Source organism: Sinocyclocheilus rhinocerous, unplaced genomic scaffold (genome assembly GCF_001515625.1).
Source record: "Sinocyclocheilus rhinocerous isolate Xijiao unplaced genomic scaffold, SAMN03320098_v1.1 scaffold4259, whole genome shotgun sequence".
In the NCBI taxonomy this organism is placed as follows: Eukaryota; Metazoa; Chordata; class Actinopteri; order Cypriniformes; family Cyprinidae; genus Sinocyclocheilus; species Sinocyclocheilus rhinocerous.
The window spans coordinates 82,593-99,042 of NW_015658991.1; the positions used below are offsets into that span (position 1 = coordinate 82,593).

The 16,450-nt window shown below is 41.5% G+C and overlaps 2 protein-coding genes across 4 annotated transcripts in view; both read right to left on the reverse strand.

Annotated features, from left to right (window-relative positions):
* Nucleotides 1-2,490: 2,490 nt before the first annotated feature.
* Nucleotides 2,491-13,200, reverse strand: LOC107723089 (A-kinase anchor protein 8-like). Of its 2 annotated transcripts, none has more exons than XM_016531602.1 (13): nucleotides 13,095-13,200; nucleotides 11,915-11,959; nucleotides 11,606-11,834; nucleotides 7,511-8,042; nucleotides 7,099-7,213; nucleotides 6,955-7,013; nucleotides 6,841-6,874; nucleotides 6,259-6,379; nucleotides 6,031-6,172; nucleotides 4,644-4,749; nucleotides 4,434-4,564; nucleotides 4,251-4,346; nucleotides 2,491-2,838 (listed from the first exon to the last, which is right to left on the reverse strand). In XM_016531602.1, exons 1-13 carry the CDS (start codon nucleotides 13,114-13,116, stop codon nucleotides 2,509-2,511), a joined length of 1,962 nt encoding a protein of 653 aa, XP_016387088.1. In that variant the 5' UTR covers nucleotides 13,117-13,200; the 3' UTR covers nucleotides 2,491-2,508. The 2 variants fall into 2 exon arrangements, with proteins under 2 accessions (XP_016387088.1, XP_016387089.1); XM_016531603.1 differs by having other exon boundaries at nucleotides 6,286-6,379; nucleotides 13,095-13,199.
* Nucleotides 13,201-13,732: 532 nt separating this feature from the next.
* mvb12a (multivesicular body subunit 12A) overlaps nucleotides 13,733-16,450 on the reverse strand; it is an 8,208-nt gene continuing 5,490 nt past the window's right edge. For both annotated transcript variants that reach the window (XM_016531608.1, XM_016531607.1), the window contains exons 6-10: nucleotides 15,344-15,484; nucleotides 14,814-14,929; nucleotides 14,597-14,655; nucleotides 14,283-14,342; nucleotides 13,733-14,059 (exon numbers count right to left, since the gene is read on the reverse strand). In XM_016531608.1, the coding sequence (XP_016387094.1) occupies nucleotides 13,994-14,059; nucleotides 14,283-14,342; nucleotides 14,597-14,655; nucleotides 14,814-14,929; nucleotides 15,344-15,484 (442 nt within the window). In that variant the 3' untranslated portion in view covers nucleotides 13,733-13,993. The remainder of the gene's footprint in view (nucleotides 14,060-14,282; nucleotides 14,343-14,596; nucleotides 14,656-14,813; nucleotides 14,930-15,343; nucleotides 15,485-16,450) is intronic.

Here is a 16,450-nt window from a genome sequence, read left to right on the forward strand (position 1 = left end):
GTGTGTTCACTGCTGTGTGTGTGCACTTAGGATGGGATAAATGCAGAGCACTAATTCCGAGTATGGGTCACCATACTTGGCCACGTCACGTCACTTTCACACTTTCACACACACAAAGACACAGAGAGAGAGAGAAAGAGAGACACACAAACACATTAGCACCTCAATGGTTGAGTGTGTGTGTGTGTGTGTGCAACATTAGCATGTGTGTGTTGCTCCCTCTGCTGCTTGAGACACTCATTTACATTTGTACTAAAACTCATATTAAAGCCACCCTTTCTTATTATTAAATGTGGCAAATATCACCAGGATCATAATCAGTTCAGACTAAAGTGCCAGTAATATCACATCTCATACATTCATCATTAAAAACAGAGTCAATAACATAAACATTTTCAGCTTTATTTGTTGCAGATGTTGAATCAGGTTTCTGCAGGATTTTCAAGCTCAAATTTAAGACTTTGTAAGACCTTGTTAAAGACCTGCACAAATCAAATTAATACCATATGAGCGGGGTATGACAATGTCTATAGTAGCATATTAAACTGTAAAATGACTGTAAAAAGCATGATTTACAGTTAAGATACAAGTTTTCACAAAAACAAAAAGTTTTATAAAATGATACACTTCAATTCAGCCTTCAAGCCATTTTTAAGAAAACAGATGAGTATTAATTATTATATTTAAACAATTAGGCTTATTATCAATTAAATAACATATAAATAAATTTTACTGTTTAGATTTGTGTAATGCATTGTCTTATTATCGATCCACCAGTTCACATTTACAGCTCTGCGTGTTTGCAGAGTAAAAACACGGGTCGAGTATTGCATTGGTCTGAACAAAAACAGCAGGCGTATTGGAAATGCACATTTATTCTCTGCCAGCAGGAGGCGCTTTAGGAACGGCAGAAATATAGCTGTTTCCTGGGTAAAAGCACTGGACTTTAAAACCTGCAGCGCTCCTGTTTATTTAATGAAATCACAGCCTTTTGAAGTTTAATCATCACATTAAACCATATCGCAATTCTGGTCTTTCCATCCCCAAATTTAAAACATCTTGAAATCATAATTAAAACCTTCTTGTACAGTTTAAGACTTTTTATGGCCTTAAATTTGATGCAACTAAATATAGGACTTTTTAAGGACCTGCGGGAACCCATTCAATCACACGGTCGTTACCTTTGTCCTACAAACCTCCAATATCACACACATACATCCTTGAGGGAGCTATACAGCTATACAGCAAAAATAGCAAATAACCAAAGAGTCAGGTTCTCATTAAATTCAAGTTTCTTTTGTGAACTGATAGATTTATACTTATGACTGCTAAAAACTAAAAAGAATCCATTTATTCTTTAACATTGTTCTTAAGGTTGCATTAATGCTAATATAGATCTGTGCATAATTATTAGGCACGCTGATATTCTGATATATATATTTTTTCCAAGCACATTTGACCAATTCCAAACCACATCAATCTTAATAACTACTATTAATTTTGTATTTAATCATTTATAAGTGATATATAATTGTCCATGATGTATATTTTATTTCACTTCATTTTTATCTTCCTTTAGTTTAAGCTGAGGAACTAAAATAACTACAAATAAACTAAACTTTATTTAAAAAAACTTTATATACATAAACTACTAAAACTACTAACATGAAAAAATACTACAGTAATTTATAGTAAATATTATAGTGTCTTTGAAGCATACTATAGTAAAGTGTATTATACTGTATATATTATAGTATTTACAGCATACTGTAGTGTTAACTATAGTAAACTGATAAACTGTAATAAGTATTGTAGTATGCTTTAGTTTTTACTCCAGTAAACTGTAGTGTATTGTGCAACATCATCTATAGGACTGCCACAACAAATTAAAGTACTTTACTATAGTATGGTTCAAAAACACTACACTATTCACTATAAATGACTATAGTGTTTTTTTCATGTGGGATCTTAAAATTGTAATAAACTTATATTAAATACCCTATTTTGTTGAATTTCCATGAGTTGCATGTTTCAAAACAGCATATCAGTTTCTACAAAAAAAATAACCTGGAAAAAACATGCTGCTTTGTAACAAACTCGCCTGAGAAAATACAGCAGAAAACACTCACACAAATGACTTTACAAACATTTATTTCCTTAACACGAGAGAAAAACAATGAGTGATACTGCAGATTAAAACATCTCTTCTGCTCTACAGGGCAACAAACGAGAGAAACGAAAAACCAGAAGGAAATGAAACGTTTTGCTTCAGACGAACTGAAATCATCTCAAGAGGCACATCAACAGTCACATGACACTCGAATCTAATCAGAGGCGTAGAGGGGCGGAGCAATCCTGTGATTGGACGAACATGAGGCAGGCTTTATTCTGATTGGTCCGCAGGCTGCATTTCTGCCCTGACCCAGGGTCAGCTTTCATATAAAGTTCAAAGGTTTAGTATGTGGAAGTGATTCTTCAGATGGACACTAATGGGTGTTTTCCTGGCGATTACTCGGCCGCTGCGGCGTCAGCGTCTCCCGCGGCTCCTGCATCGACGCCGTGCTCAGCCGCCTCCTCCTCGCCCACCTCCACACCCTCCTCGCCCTCCTCCACACCCTCCTCCGCTGCTCCACCCGTCTCCATCTTCACCTCCTCTTCATGCTCCTCCCCATTTCCAACCGCTTCGGCTGCAGGCTCCGCCCCTTCCGCCAGAGGCCCCTCCTCTTCTTGTTTGATCTCATTCAGGCTTTCACTGGTGAGATCGGCCTCGGAAACCTCCATCACCATGGAGTCCTCGGGATCCTGGTCGTCCTGGTTACCGTTGAACGGGTCTTCACCCTGCGAAACGACAAACCGAACTCGTAAACGTACAAATAAAACAATATTTCTAAAGTTTATTAAGAGTACTGATTCATAACTCGCTCGTTATAAGATCCAAAATCAACACTCACCAAATGCTTGTACAAAAGTTGTAAATCAAGATTATTGGTGTACGTTTTACGAGAAAATACAATTCAAGATGCCAGGTTTAATTCAGTTGATTTTCCATTTCTTTATCATTATTTGTAAATTCGTTTTTTTTTTTCTTTGTATGACTGATAGCACTTTTTTGTATGATTATATAACCATTGTGTAGCACTGATATTTGTTTGTTTACTTGTAAATGTAGTGGGTTTTTTTCATCTTCATGCCATAACCACAAAAACAGTATTTTTTTGTATTTACGTTTTTTATAGCTGCATCAATAACAATATTAACAATAGCTGAAATAATTGGAGAAAGTCTAACGTTTTCAAATGGAGAACAAATGACACAAGGAGCCATTCAACTCTGCATTAAAGTAAACATTTGTTAAAATGAAGGTTTAGGTGTTTTTTGTTGTTGTTATTAGGCTAAGAAGTAGAGACAGCTAGTCCACTGCAATAATTGTACATTGTCTGGAAAGCCATAATCCAAACAAGGAAACAAAAATCTCGGTAAATCCGATTATTGGTCATTCTCTACTGAAAACCGGTTTAAAATCAAGGTTTAGGTGTTGATTATTTGACTAAATAGTAAAGCCAACTAGTTCACTGTAATTATATATTGTCTGGAGTAAAAAACAATATCCAATTAAGGAACCATATCAGAAAGAAATGTGAGCCTGCAGCACAAAAGCAGTGTTAAGTCGCTGGGGTATATTTGTAGCAATAGCCAACAATACATTGTATGGGTCAAAATTATAGATTTTTCTTTTATGCCAAAAATCATTAGGATATTAAGTAAAGATCATGTTCCATGAAGATATTTTGTAAATGTCCTACCGTAAACCATACATCAATGGAAAGCTCATTTATTCAGCTTTCGGATGATGCATAAATCTCTATTTCATAAAATTGACCCTTATGACTGGTTTTGTGCTCCAGGGTCACATATATGAGTAAAACTGATTATCGGTCGATCACTACAAAGCAATAATTTAGGTTTAGATGTTGTTAATTAGGCTAAATTGTCAAGACAAGACAAGCTTATTTTAATAAGTACACAAATGTCTGAAAAGTAACAAAAAAAATGGTAAAAAAAATAAAATACCAGAAGTGATTATCGGTTGGTCGAAACCAAACGCACATAAGAGTGACATTTTTAGTAAGACAATATCAAGGTAAAAACTACTATATTTACACAGACATATCAAATATACGCTCGAACTAACTCCAAGTCCATAAAATGCTGAAGTACAGCATGTGACACCGTGAGAGACAGACACACACCTTCAGGTAGCTCTCCAGCTTCTTGCCGATGACCTTGTGGTTGAGGATGCTGCGCGCCACGGACAGACTCGACCTCTTGGACTGCTCCATCATGCCCTGACACACACAGACAGAGGTCACGAGGTCACGCGAGCACTTCACCGGCAGCTCAAAGCCTCTGATTGATCTGAAGGGCGTTTGTACCTTGCGATTGTAGTTGTGGTCAGGGGACTTGAGGTGCTTCTGGATCAGCGTGTACTGCATGGGAATGAAGACGTCGCACGCCGAGCAGTGAGCCGCCTCCACCTTCTTCATGAAGTGCTCCATGCCGAGATCTACAGACAGGAAGTGACATCATGAGGAGCTCTGCAGCTGGAATAAACATGCCTCTGCTGTTTGAGGGAGACCGCGCACCTCGCGTCAGATCCTGCTCTTTGAACACCTGGCAGATGACGGTGCTGTGGTTGTCCATCTGACTCACTCGCTGCTCCGTCTTTGTGTACTTATTATTCAGATATTCCTACAAAACACAGAGACGCAAACAGGTGAGGGGCGGAAAAGGTGAGAACATTGCGCGGATCGGGGGCATGCTCCACGCAGGATTTATTTTAAAGATATTTGTTGTACATGCTCGTTTGTAGTTACTTTAAGGTATTTTTTAAAATGTGTTTTATTACCTTATATGTGACCCTGCAGCACAAAAGCAGTGTTAAGTCGCTGGGGTATATTTGTAGCAATAGCCAACAATACATTGTAAGGGTCAAAATTATAGATTTTTCTTTTATGCCAAAAATCATTAGGATATTAAGTAAAGATCATGTTCCATGAAGATATTTTGTAAATGTCCTACCGTAAATATATCAAAACTTAATGTTTGATTAGTAATATGCATTGCTAAAAACTTCATTTGGACAACTTTAAAGATGATTTTCTCAATATTTAGATTTTTTAGCACCCTCAGATTCCAGATTTTCAAATAGTTGTATCTCGACCAAATATTGTCCTATCCTAACAAACCATACATCAATGGAAAGATTATTTATTCAGCAAAAAACTGACCCTTATGACTGGTTTTGTGCTCCACGGTCACATATATGAAGTACTTATTTTCTAAAACATGTTTTACTCTAAACCTGCTAGAAAATCAAAGCCATAAATCTAACAACGTTGTGTTCCAAATTTGAGGTTGATATCACAAAAAAAATGAGAATTTTGTTTGGCCGCAGTACCGAATGTTTCCACTAGGGGAAATACGTTTGCTGTTTGCTTCCAATGTTTACAAATGATCATACAGTATATCTTTAGAAAGTGAACAGCACATAACAGGCACATACCAGTATAAACATAAACCATGCTATAAAAGATGAAGTGCTATGCAGGCTATTTAAGACAATATTGGCAATGACAATGCTGACCTAAAATGCAAAATGTTTGCCCTCTAGCTCTCCACCGTTCCCACATCTCAGACCTCAAGTACATAAAATATTACCCCTTTTTAGACAGTTTATGAAGTAAAGAGTAAAGAGAATACTATACAAACCTTACTAGCAGTTGCCAAGTGGTTATCAGTCTTACTTTTCCAATACAAATAAGACCAATCTACCATTTCATACCCGAATATAAAAATTATGAGCAGTCTGCAACTAAGACTAGTCTAAACAGTTTATGCAACAGGCCCCAGTTCTGTATTTACCCTCGTAGGACCCACCCCCCATCCCCATTATCACTGGATCCAAGCAAATCTCACAGGTGACCCATTCACACTGGACTCCAGGTATGAGTTGGCTTGAAGCGTCCGCACCTGCAGGAAGTCGGTGGTGGGCTTGGACAGCTGATTGGACAGGAACTTGAAGTGGTCCTTGTGGAACTTGCTCTCCAGATGGACGGCCATGTCCTCGCTGTAGAACGAGCGGAACTTGCAGATGGAGCAGGCGAACGTCATCCTGGGAAACACCGGAGAAAAACGCCCTCGTGAGCCACAAACACGCCCGGGAAGCAAGCACTCAGCACAGACGGCAAGGAACCTGACCTGTGCGCAGACACTTTGACCCCTGACCTTTCAAAGAAGCCTCTCCTCTTCCTGGCTTTGGCCGCGGAGGGCGGAGTCTTCTTCCCCTTGGCCTTGGCACTCTCGTCCTGATTGGATGGAGCTGGAGAGAGACAGGGTTTTCAGTGGATGTGGACCAGTTTAACTGCATATGTTAGTATGTTTCACGAATAAATAAGTTTAGGAAGTAAACATTGTAACCAATAAGAGGCCTGTCTGTGCAAACTGGGAACTGTATTTCCTCAGATAAAGACTAGATAACAAGCAGCATAGTTTAAATTCACGAAAAGCTGCACATCCAGTGACGGATAAACTTTCCTGTCCACATCCAATTTAACTGCTTCGATCCTTCAGACAGGCTTGTCAGCGGTATTATTCATTAGACATTCAAAGATTTGTTTAAATGCACAAGATTGGACACCAGCGCAAACAGTCTTTTGGTGTTAAAATAGTACTGTCAGGATTTACTAAAGATGCGCAGTGAAGAATTAGCGCTGAAAAGGTGTGGACAGTTGTTTTTATGTTTTACATTGAGCTGTTGCAGAAGAAAAGCCCAGAACTCACCAGCACCTTCCCCTCCATCTTCTGTTTTGGACTCCTGGAGAGCAGAGAGAAATAGGATCGGTATTTCTAGATAATTCGCCACGTTTTCACAACACAGATGACAAATGAACGTACCACAGCAGTAGCAGCGGTCGCTTCCTCGGACTCCTGCGTCTGTTCTCCCGCCGCAGCGTCTGAAACACAACCACACTGGTCAGCAATCACAGAGAGGAGGCCGCGGATCAGCGCTTATCGTGGAAAACACGTGTGCTATCGTACCACTGGCTGATGCTTCTCCCGTGGCTTCGGTTTTGCCCATCTTGGACTCGGGCTCGTCGGTCGCGCTCAGAGTCTGTTTCCTCTTCTTCTGCCCGTCGCGCTGAGCTTTCACTTGCTGCCATGACAACACACATGCAAATGAGATCTGAGGGCGTGTCCGTTTGTGTAGTCGTGAGGGTCAGAGTCAATGATGGGAGGATTTACAGTGTTAGCTGAGCTATCCTGACTGTGTGACACTTTACACAGCTACCCCTCTTGGTGTTTGTCAGTGTCTAACTGCTCAAATGGGGGTCAGACTGGGGTAGCCTCTCCTTGAGGGGTGGTGGAATGAATGCGCCTGACTGGACCCTATGTGCAGGGGTGAGCGCTGATCTCTCAGCCCCGCCCCCTGCAGGGAGCGGGCGGTACTTACTCGGTTCTGGGGTCTCTTGCGGCCGTGCTGCCGGTTGGCCCTCGGGCCCCCTCCGAAGTTCCGCGCAGGGAAGTCCTGGGGCCCGCGCTGAGACTGGAAGGCCCCGCTGTCGGGGTACATGCGATTGGCCAGGAGCGAGGGCAGCTTTCCTCGCCCCGCGGGGGAGTGGCCTTGGTGGCCGCCACCCCGCCCACTTCCTCCCCCCATGCCAGCGGTGGAGGAGGAATCCTGCCTGCGGCCGAAGCCACGCCCCCCGGCCGATCGGTTCCTGCGCGGGGATCTCTGCCCCGCCCCCCAGCCGGAGCCCGAGAAGGCGGAGTCTCGAGTCGGCCGCATTTTTGCAGATCCGAAGGCGGAGCCATCAAAGCCGCCCCCGCCCCCTCCGGCTCCGCCCATGACCCCAAAGCCCACGCCTCCGCGCTGGGCCATCATGTCGCCCCGGGAGTCGCTGAAACCAAAGCTACCGGATCTGTAGAGATCTCGGGGGCCGAGGGAGGTGGAGCGCGAGTCGAAAGACTCGTATTGGGCAAACCTGCAGAGGGAGGGAGGCGCAGAGCAAAGGTCAAGCCGGCACTTCGGTCGTCGTCGACTCAGATGATAAAACAAACTCATCATTCAGCGCTCATTCGTTCAAGCCCTTCCACAGCCCCGTTGCTCAGGTGCATTGTGGGAAGAGACAGGCTGTGGAAAAGCTTCAGAATGACAGTTGCACAGATGGACATATAAGGCAACAACACTGCACATATTTCACAGGACTGAGGTGGAAACAGTGAGATACGGGGCCCTTCTGGGGTCTGTGAGGGCAGCGTTAGCATTATCTGTGAGCGTAGAGTCAGATCTGATGGGGCCGCCGTCTGAGGATCAGGACCAAACTGAGTGTGTGAGCGTGTTTGTGTGTGTTCAAATGGTCAGGAAGCATTCACTGAATCTACGTACTAACACAAAAACCACTGCTTTAGTTGTTCCAGCTACAAGAACAAAGCATAACCCTCGAAAGCAAATAACTGCAACTTAGTCCCGGTAGAAACCATATTTAACTTCACAAATGGAAGCAAGGCTGTGAGTGAAACGCGTATATATCCGAGGCTGAATTTGATTAAAAACACAGTAAAAACGGTAATATTATGAAACATTATTAGTATGTAAAACAGCTGTTTTCTATGTGAATATATATATTAAAATGTAATTTATTTCTGTGATCAAAGCTGTATTTTCAGCATCATTACTCCAGTCTTCAGTGTCACATGATCTTTAGAAATCAGTATAATATGCTGATTTATTATCGATCAATTTAATGCATCCTTGATGAATAAAAGTATTAATTTATTTTGAAACTTTAAGTAGTCTGATGCAACATTCAAAATGTCTTTTCAAAACTATTTCAGGTGACAAATGTGACTGTACAAACCCTACAAACAGACTGACTGTCTATCCATCACAGCCTTGTTTTCATACAGCAAAAAATGCAAACCGGCGTCTACCCTGATCACAGTCTATAAGACGACATCTTAAGTGTACTTGTGCTGCAGGAACAAACTAAGCAGATCTTAGGCGGTCTTAAAACCATAAACTTAAAGCAGTTACTGCTACGAATGAGCTGGTGAAAAGATCTGAACGTCTGAAGAGAGAGACAACATTAGCAGACCGACATAATCACAAAATACACTTTAAGACGAGCTTGACTGACGAATCTTGTCAAACTTTCCAGTCATAATGTCTTTATCCTCAATTAGCAAGCAAACTAGTGCTAGATGTGACACAAAATAGCAGACGAATCATTTTTATCAGGACTCTTTTAAAGGCTGGATGTGTATATAATACATATTTAAATACTAGGGATGTAACGATTCACTCAACTCACGATGCCCTACGATTCACGATACTGATTTCACGATACAAATTTATTTTTTATTCTTATTTATTTGTTATTTATTTGACAAAAAGCTAAGGCTTTGCATGTGCTCTTTCCATTCAGTTAGATGCAACCACTTTTAATCATGATCCAAACAAAGATGCTGCGTACATGCTGTTTTTAATCTAAATTTTAAAACAGTTTTTAATCTAAATTACATTAAAGATTGGTCTTTGTGAAATTATGCTGCATAAATTATCTGAACGAGACAGAAACAGCAGACGGGCTGAATGAGACGCAGATTCACTCTCTGACAGCAGGAGGCGCTCACGGAACAGCAGCGATACAGCGTTTCCTTGGTTACCGCTGTAAACACAGCAGGAGGCGCTCATGGAACAGCAGCGATACAGCGTTTCCTTGGTTACCGCCGTAAACACAGCAGGAGGCGCTCATGGAACAGCAGCGATACAGCGTTTCCTTGGTTACCGCCGTAAACACAGCAGGAGGCGCTCATGGAACAGCAGCGATACAGCGTTTCCTTGGTTACCGCCGTAAACACAGCAGGAGGCGCTCATGGAACAGCAGCGATACAGCGTTTCCTTGGTTACCGCCGTAAACACAGCAGGAGGCGCTCATGGAACAGCAGCGATACAGCGTTTCCTTGGTTACCGCCGTAAACACAGCAGGAGGCGCTCATGGAACAGCAGCGATACAGCGTTTCCTTGGTTACCGCCGTAAACACAGCAGGAGGCGCTCATGGAACAGCAGCGATACAGCGTTTCCTTGGTTACCGCTGAAAAACTAATTTGTGGCACCCTACAAAATTAATTGTCACAATACTTGAATTTCTAACTTCGATATGATACTTTGAAAAGTATAGATATTCTGAAAAGCAGGGAAGAACTGCAGAATATACTCTCAAACAGATATTTTTAATATTATTAAATTTTTTGTCCATCAATGGTGGCAATCAGTAGGCTAATTTCTAATGAAGAGACCAATTTATATGACAGATTTTAATGTAGGCTTTTATTCATATGTAAACATTGTTTAATAACCATTATAACTAGCTATCTCACACATTTTTGCTCACTCAGTGTATTTCTTATTTTACAGTGGGGTAATTGTGTTGCAGTAGCATGAGATAGCTTGATTTCAAACTTTGAATTGAATAAAAAATGACAAGTAAGCAGTCAGTAATAAAATAAGAACAAATAAAGAAATTACTAATGACAGCACAAATAAAAAATAACGATACGCCTACAAATGAAATAAATAGCTTTTTAGTTTTTCAGGTAGGCCTAGGTCTAACAGTAGGGCTATTAAGATATTTAGTGTTTGTTTGTTTTTTTGTCTTTTTACCAATTATCCAAATAATGTTTAGTCCTAGAAAGCTATTATTATCAGAACACGTGAGCATAACATAGCGGTTAGCAGATCAATGAATGAGAGGGCAGCGATACCAGAGTTGCCCATATACCACACCATGTTACAACATTTCGGTGCATCTCTAATTATTGGCGACATCAAAAATGGATATTATACAATATGGCTTTTTTGAACATTTTAGCGATTTAAAAATCTTAAATAATTTTTTTTTTTTTTTACCCGTCACTGATATTTGACCCTGGACCAAAAAAACAGTCTTAAGTGTAAATTTTTCGAAATGAGAATAGTTCTGAATAAATAAGCTTCCATTGATGTATGGTTTGTTAGGATGGGACAATATTTGGCTGAACATATTTGTATCGATTTTCAACCCGGCTCGCCGTGCATCATTACATCCCTAATAAACACACATGTACATCGTCAAAAACCAGCAAGTTGAGAAATACGAGGGAGTAAAAGGATAAACAATATTTCCTTCTGCCATATTTTCCGTTTCCTCCAAAAGAAATGAGTGCAAAAAAAGATGCATAACATCCAATTTAACGCCATAGATATACAGTGGGTACGGAAAGTATTCTGGGGTGCTGTGTGTACATTAATGAGGAAAAAAAATTAACTTAAATGATTTTAGCAAATGGCTGCAATATAACAAAGAGTGAAAAATTTAAGGGGGTCTGAATACTTTCCGTACCCACTGTACATTGAAACCAATTTCTGTCTTTTATGTCTACTATCTGGTGTTTTAATGTATAGTATATAGTAGCTATGCATCAGACGGGCTGATGAGGGCAGCTGCGCACGCGAGTGTGTTGAGCGGACGATGCGTCTGGTTTCAGGTGTGTGTGCTGCGTCACCTGTCTCCGCGAGCGCCGCTCTTCATGCCTCCCTCCAGCTGCGTCAGCATGTCCAGCCGCTGGTTGATCTTGGCGATGACATCGTCTGCGTTGGAGCCGCTGGAGGACAGCAGAGATCCCCCAGAGAGTCCTCTCTTCATCCGATCGCTGGATCCGTACCCGCCTCCTCCGAACCCTCCGCTGCTGGACATGGAGTCCTTATACCCGTACAGGTCATAACCGCCCGAGCCTGAGCCGTAACAGAGCAGCTGATTATCTGCTGGACGAACATGTGAACGATGACAGAGCTGAACACGGCCACAGACTCACCTCTGGACGATCCTCCTCCACCCGATCCTCCCCAGCCAGAGAACCCTGAAACCAGTCGAGAACACGTCAGAGAGAGACATTACAGCTCCGTTCTGGACCTCAGATTTGATCCGGGAGTATCTAAGTCTCTAGATGACCAAAAACTGTCACACTTAATCTCCTCAATGTCGTCTGATTGATAGTTTAGAGTTTTTATCCAGTCGAAGCTCTTGTAGAAACGCTTCTCGTGTCAGATCTAGACTGTTTTTGATCAAGTAAAGGTCAGAATAACTGCAGTAATATTAACTGTCCAGTAATAACAACCATGAAGACTTATTACTGGCTGCTCAGAGTCAGGTGACATTAGAGGGCGGGGCTTTGACACTCAAAAGGACATCTGATTGGACAGAAATGTACCTGAGCCTACAGACATGGCGTCAAAAATAATTAAGATTTGTTTTACGGTAAGAGAAAATGCATAGATTTAACCTTATGCCAGTACTAGACATGAACTAAAAATAGCACGGGGTATTACAGATGTCAGTACACTTAATTAACTATAAACTCTGTGTATTGACACTAAACTCAAAGTAAACAGCTGTACTGTAATGTGTTTACAGGTCAGTCACTCGAGGCGATTAATCGAACAATAGAGCAGCAGAATGGAGACGGCAGCCATTTTACAACACGACTCCATTTTATCCCATCATTAAGTGACCGTGTAATGAAAAAGTGTCAAGAAACGAAGGCGACTCTTCCCTTTTGACTCACTGACGCGATTTTAGACGCCGAATGATCGCAGCGCGTCGCGTGATTCATTCACACGCGCCTAATGGAGAGTAAAGATTATTAGTTTGATATGCTGCTGATTAAAGACCAATGTGCGACTACGTTAATGGTTTGCGTTGCTCGATGTGCGCGCTTCAATAAGACAATAACAATGCGTTTCACATCGAGTTCGACAGCAATCGATGAAAGCACGCTTTAAAATAAAAATACTTATACTAAAGGAGCCTAACTAACTCTGTTTTAATGGTTTAAGAAGTCTGCGCCTTATTTTGACCTGCGCCATTTTAAGCACTTAACCAACACAGACCGAATCACAGTAACGTTAAGTTACAGGGCTTAAATACAGAACAACACACGCTCCCAGCAAACAAACAGACTCTTACATAAAATAAATACCGAGTAAAACACTCACCTGAAGAATATCCTCGATCCATCCTGCAGCAGTTTTCAGTGTAGCGCTGTGATTGTGTGCGAGACTCTCACTCAGGCCGCACTGACTCCGCCCACAAAGGGGTGTGGTTAAATGACTGACGCTTGAGCGAGCCAATGAGCTGCTCGACGGCCGGAAGAACGCTATTTCCGTAAACTATTTCAAAACAAAAGTGCGTCTGTGGTTTTGTTTATGATCCTGAAATAAGGCATTTATGTAGATATAGAAAAGTAAAACCAAAAAATATACATTCATATAAACCAGTTTAGGTCTACATGAGGAATTTTACAGAAAATGGCTCTAGTTAAAACGCAACTTCCTTTGTGTAAGTCTGCAAATACATTCAGTCAAGATCTGATCATTTTTATTAAAATTCCACAAAAAGACAGATTTTAACGAAGCAAGTACAAAAGAGTAGTGGAAAAACACATTGTATTTTGGTCCCCAAGAATAGTTTTCATACGATAAATAAAGAATATTAGTGTAACCACACTTTTTAAATACCAAGCTGCAGCTCAAAATCCCTAAAACATATACATAAAATATTGTGGCCTTATAAAATGACATGTACATATCTCTGTGGAGAAGGCACTTTGTCAAGCCCTTTAATTCGCCTGTTAGTGTTTCGTAGAAACACGCGAAGCTGTAACATGCAGAAACACACGCACGTAATGTGTTTGGATGCAGAAAATCCTTCACGTTCAACCAACCCGGTGAAGAAAAGAGAGAATGAGACCAACCAGAACCAGCCCTGCAAAACCAGTAGTGTGAGTTTTGGTCATCCTAAACCAGAAATAAGTGTGTGATTTCATGGACCAGAGCCTGAGAGCTAATCTAACGGAATGGGATTCTGATCCGACGAGAAGACGTGAGGAATGATTTCAGCCGCTCACTGACGGACAGATTCTCTTCGCTGCCAGTTCCTCCACCGCAAACGTGTAGTTATACTGCAGAGAAACAATCTGTCAGTGAAATCTGCTGAACTACACAGACAAACGATCAACACGAACAAAGGCAGATTCAAAATAAAAGTCCTCCAGAATGATGAGAAAAAATCTGATGTCTCTACATCGTCTCAAAATGATGTCTTACAATCTTAAAATGATAATGATTTATTATAATGGTACTTGCAAAAGCAATAAAGCTTGGTGCAGATGCAGATCGCCTCACCTCGTTCTCAATGTCCTGCACTGATTTGATACGGATGTCACTCAGCGTGCTCACAGACACCTGACAGACACAACAACACGTCTGTTATGGGTCACTGTGATTGTGATTGGTTAATGACAGCATCCTGTGGTCAAAGACTTTTGTACAATAATCATTTTTTAAGATCTCTCGAACAGAACTCTCTCATCTTACCCTAAAATCTTCACTCTAGTCACAGCACATTGAGGCGTAATATTGAGGCGTAATGACCAGATAAATGCATGTGATTTCTTACATATATCCACATGTTAATGAGTGATGCAGTGGCCTCTGACCTTTGAGTTTGACTGAGACTCAAACTTCGGGTGTAGAGAGAAAGGAACTCCATCCATCGCTGAGGACAAACATAAACAAGAGTGAGGCACGTGACAAATTCACATGTGAAGATTGTTAAATGCATGATGCATATGATGACATATTTATATAGGACACAGATTGCGTGTGCTCCTGTTATATGAAGGGATGATGTGATTGGTTTGTCTGTTGCTGTACCTGTGACACCGTGGATGCTGCTGTGGTTACCGCTGTCATACACAGCCTCCATCGGGTTGTGTGTGTCCAGCTTACTGCGCCGACGGCTGACTTTCGGTGGGGCTTCAGGGGGGTTGCTATGGAAACAGACAGTCAGAACACCCTAGCAATAACCCTGAACACCCAAGCAACCACATAGTAATACCCTAGCAACCACTCTTAACACCTACACTCTAGGGTTTTGTGTTCAGTCAGCACTAGGCTACATCACTGTAGTTTAAAGCCAACACAGAATCACTAAAGATGATTTAAAGCTGTGAATACAGTGATGGAGAGCTACATAATGTGACACTGGTCGAACACTTTGCTCTGAATAGATAGTTCTACCTTGTGTGGATACTGCAGAGACAAATAGCTCATTTGATTCAGTCTAATTTACCAGTCAAATCATCCAAACACTGGAGTCTGTTTGTGACATGCGAGAATCTCGTGTCATTGTGAATCCCATGATGCTGATGTTCTCCGCAGTGACAGCTGTGAAAGTACTCCACCTGGGCTTGAGAGGCTGCGGGGGACCGGTTCCTTCCAGCGAGAGACTGCGCATGTCCAGACTGACACTGCGCGGCTTGGCCTGAGGAGTTGGAGATGAGAACTGGCCTTTTAAACACCACACCACGAAGCCATTCATGTCCCTGAAACACAAACACACACAATAAACAACAAGAACAGCAGCCCAGAGCATCTGATTCCAGAACCAGTGAACAGAGTGTCTTATTCCAGAACCAATGTAGCGTGTCTGATTCTAGAACCAGTGTACAGAATGTCTAATTCCAGAACCAGTGAACAGAGTGTCTGATTCCAGAACCAATGTACAAAGTGTCTGATTCCAGAACCAATGTACAGAGTGTATTATTCCAGAACCAGTGTAGAGTGTGTAATTCTAGAACCAGTGAACAGAGTGTCTGATTCCAGAACCAGTGAACAGAGTGTCTGATTCCAGAACCAATGTACGGAGTGTCTGATTCCAGAACCAATGTACGGAGTGTCTGATTCCAGAACCAATGTACGGAGTGTCTGATTCCAGAACCAATGTACAGAGTGTCTGATTCTAGAGCCAGTGACCAGAGTGTCTGATTCCAGAACCAATGTACAGAGTGTCTGATTCTAGAACCAGTGACCAGAGTGTCTGATTCCAGAACCAATGTACAGAGTGTCTGATTCCAGAACCAATGTACAAAGTGTATTATTCCAGAACCAATGTACAAAGTGTATTATTCCAGAACCAATGTACAAAGTGTATTATTCCAGAACCAATGTACAAAGTGTATTATTCCAGAACCAATGTACAAAGTGTATTATTCCAGAACCAATGTACAAAGTGTATTATTCCAGAACCAATGTACAAAGTGTATTATTCCAGAACCAATGTACAAAGTGTATTATTCCAGAACCAATGTACAAAGTGTATTATTCCAGAACCAATGTACAAAGTGTATTATTCCAGAACCAGTGTAGAGTGTCTAATTCTAGAACCAGTGAACAGAGTGTCTGATTCCAGAACCAATGTACAGAGTGTCTGATTCCAGAACCAGTGTAGAGTGTGTAATTCTAGAACCAGTGAACAGAGTGTCTGATTCCAGAACCAATGTACAGAGTGT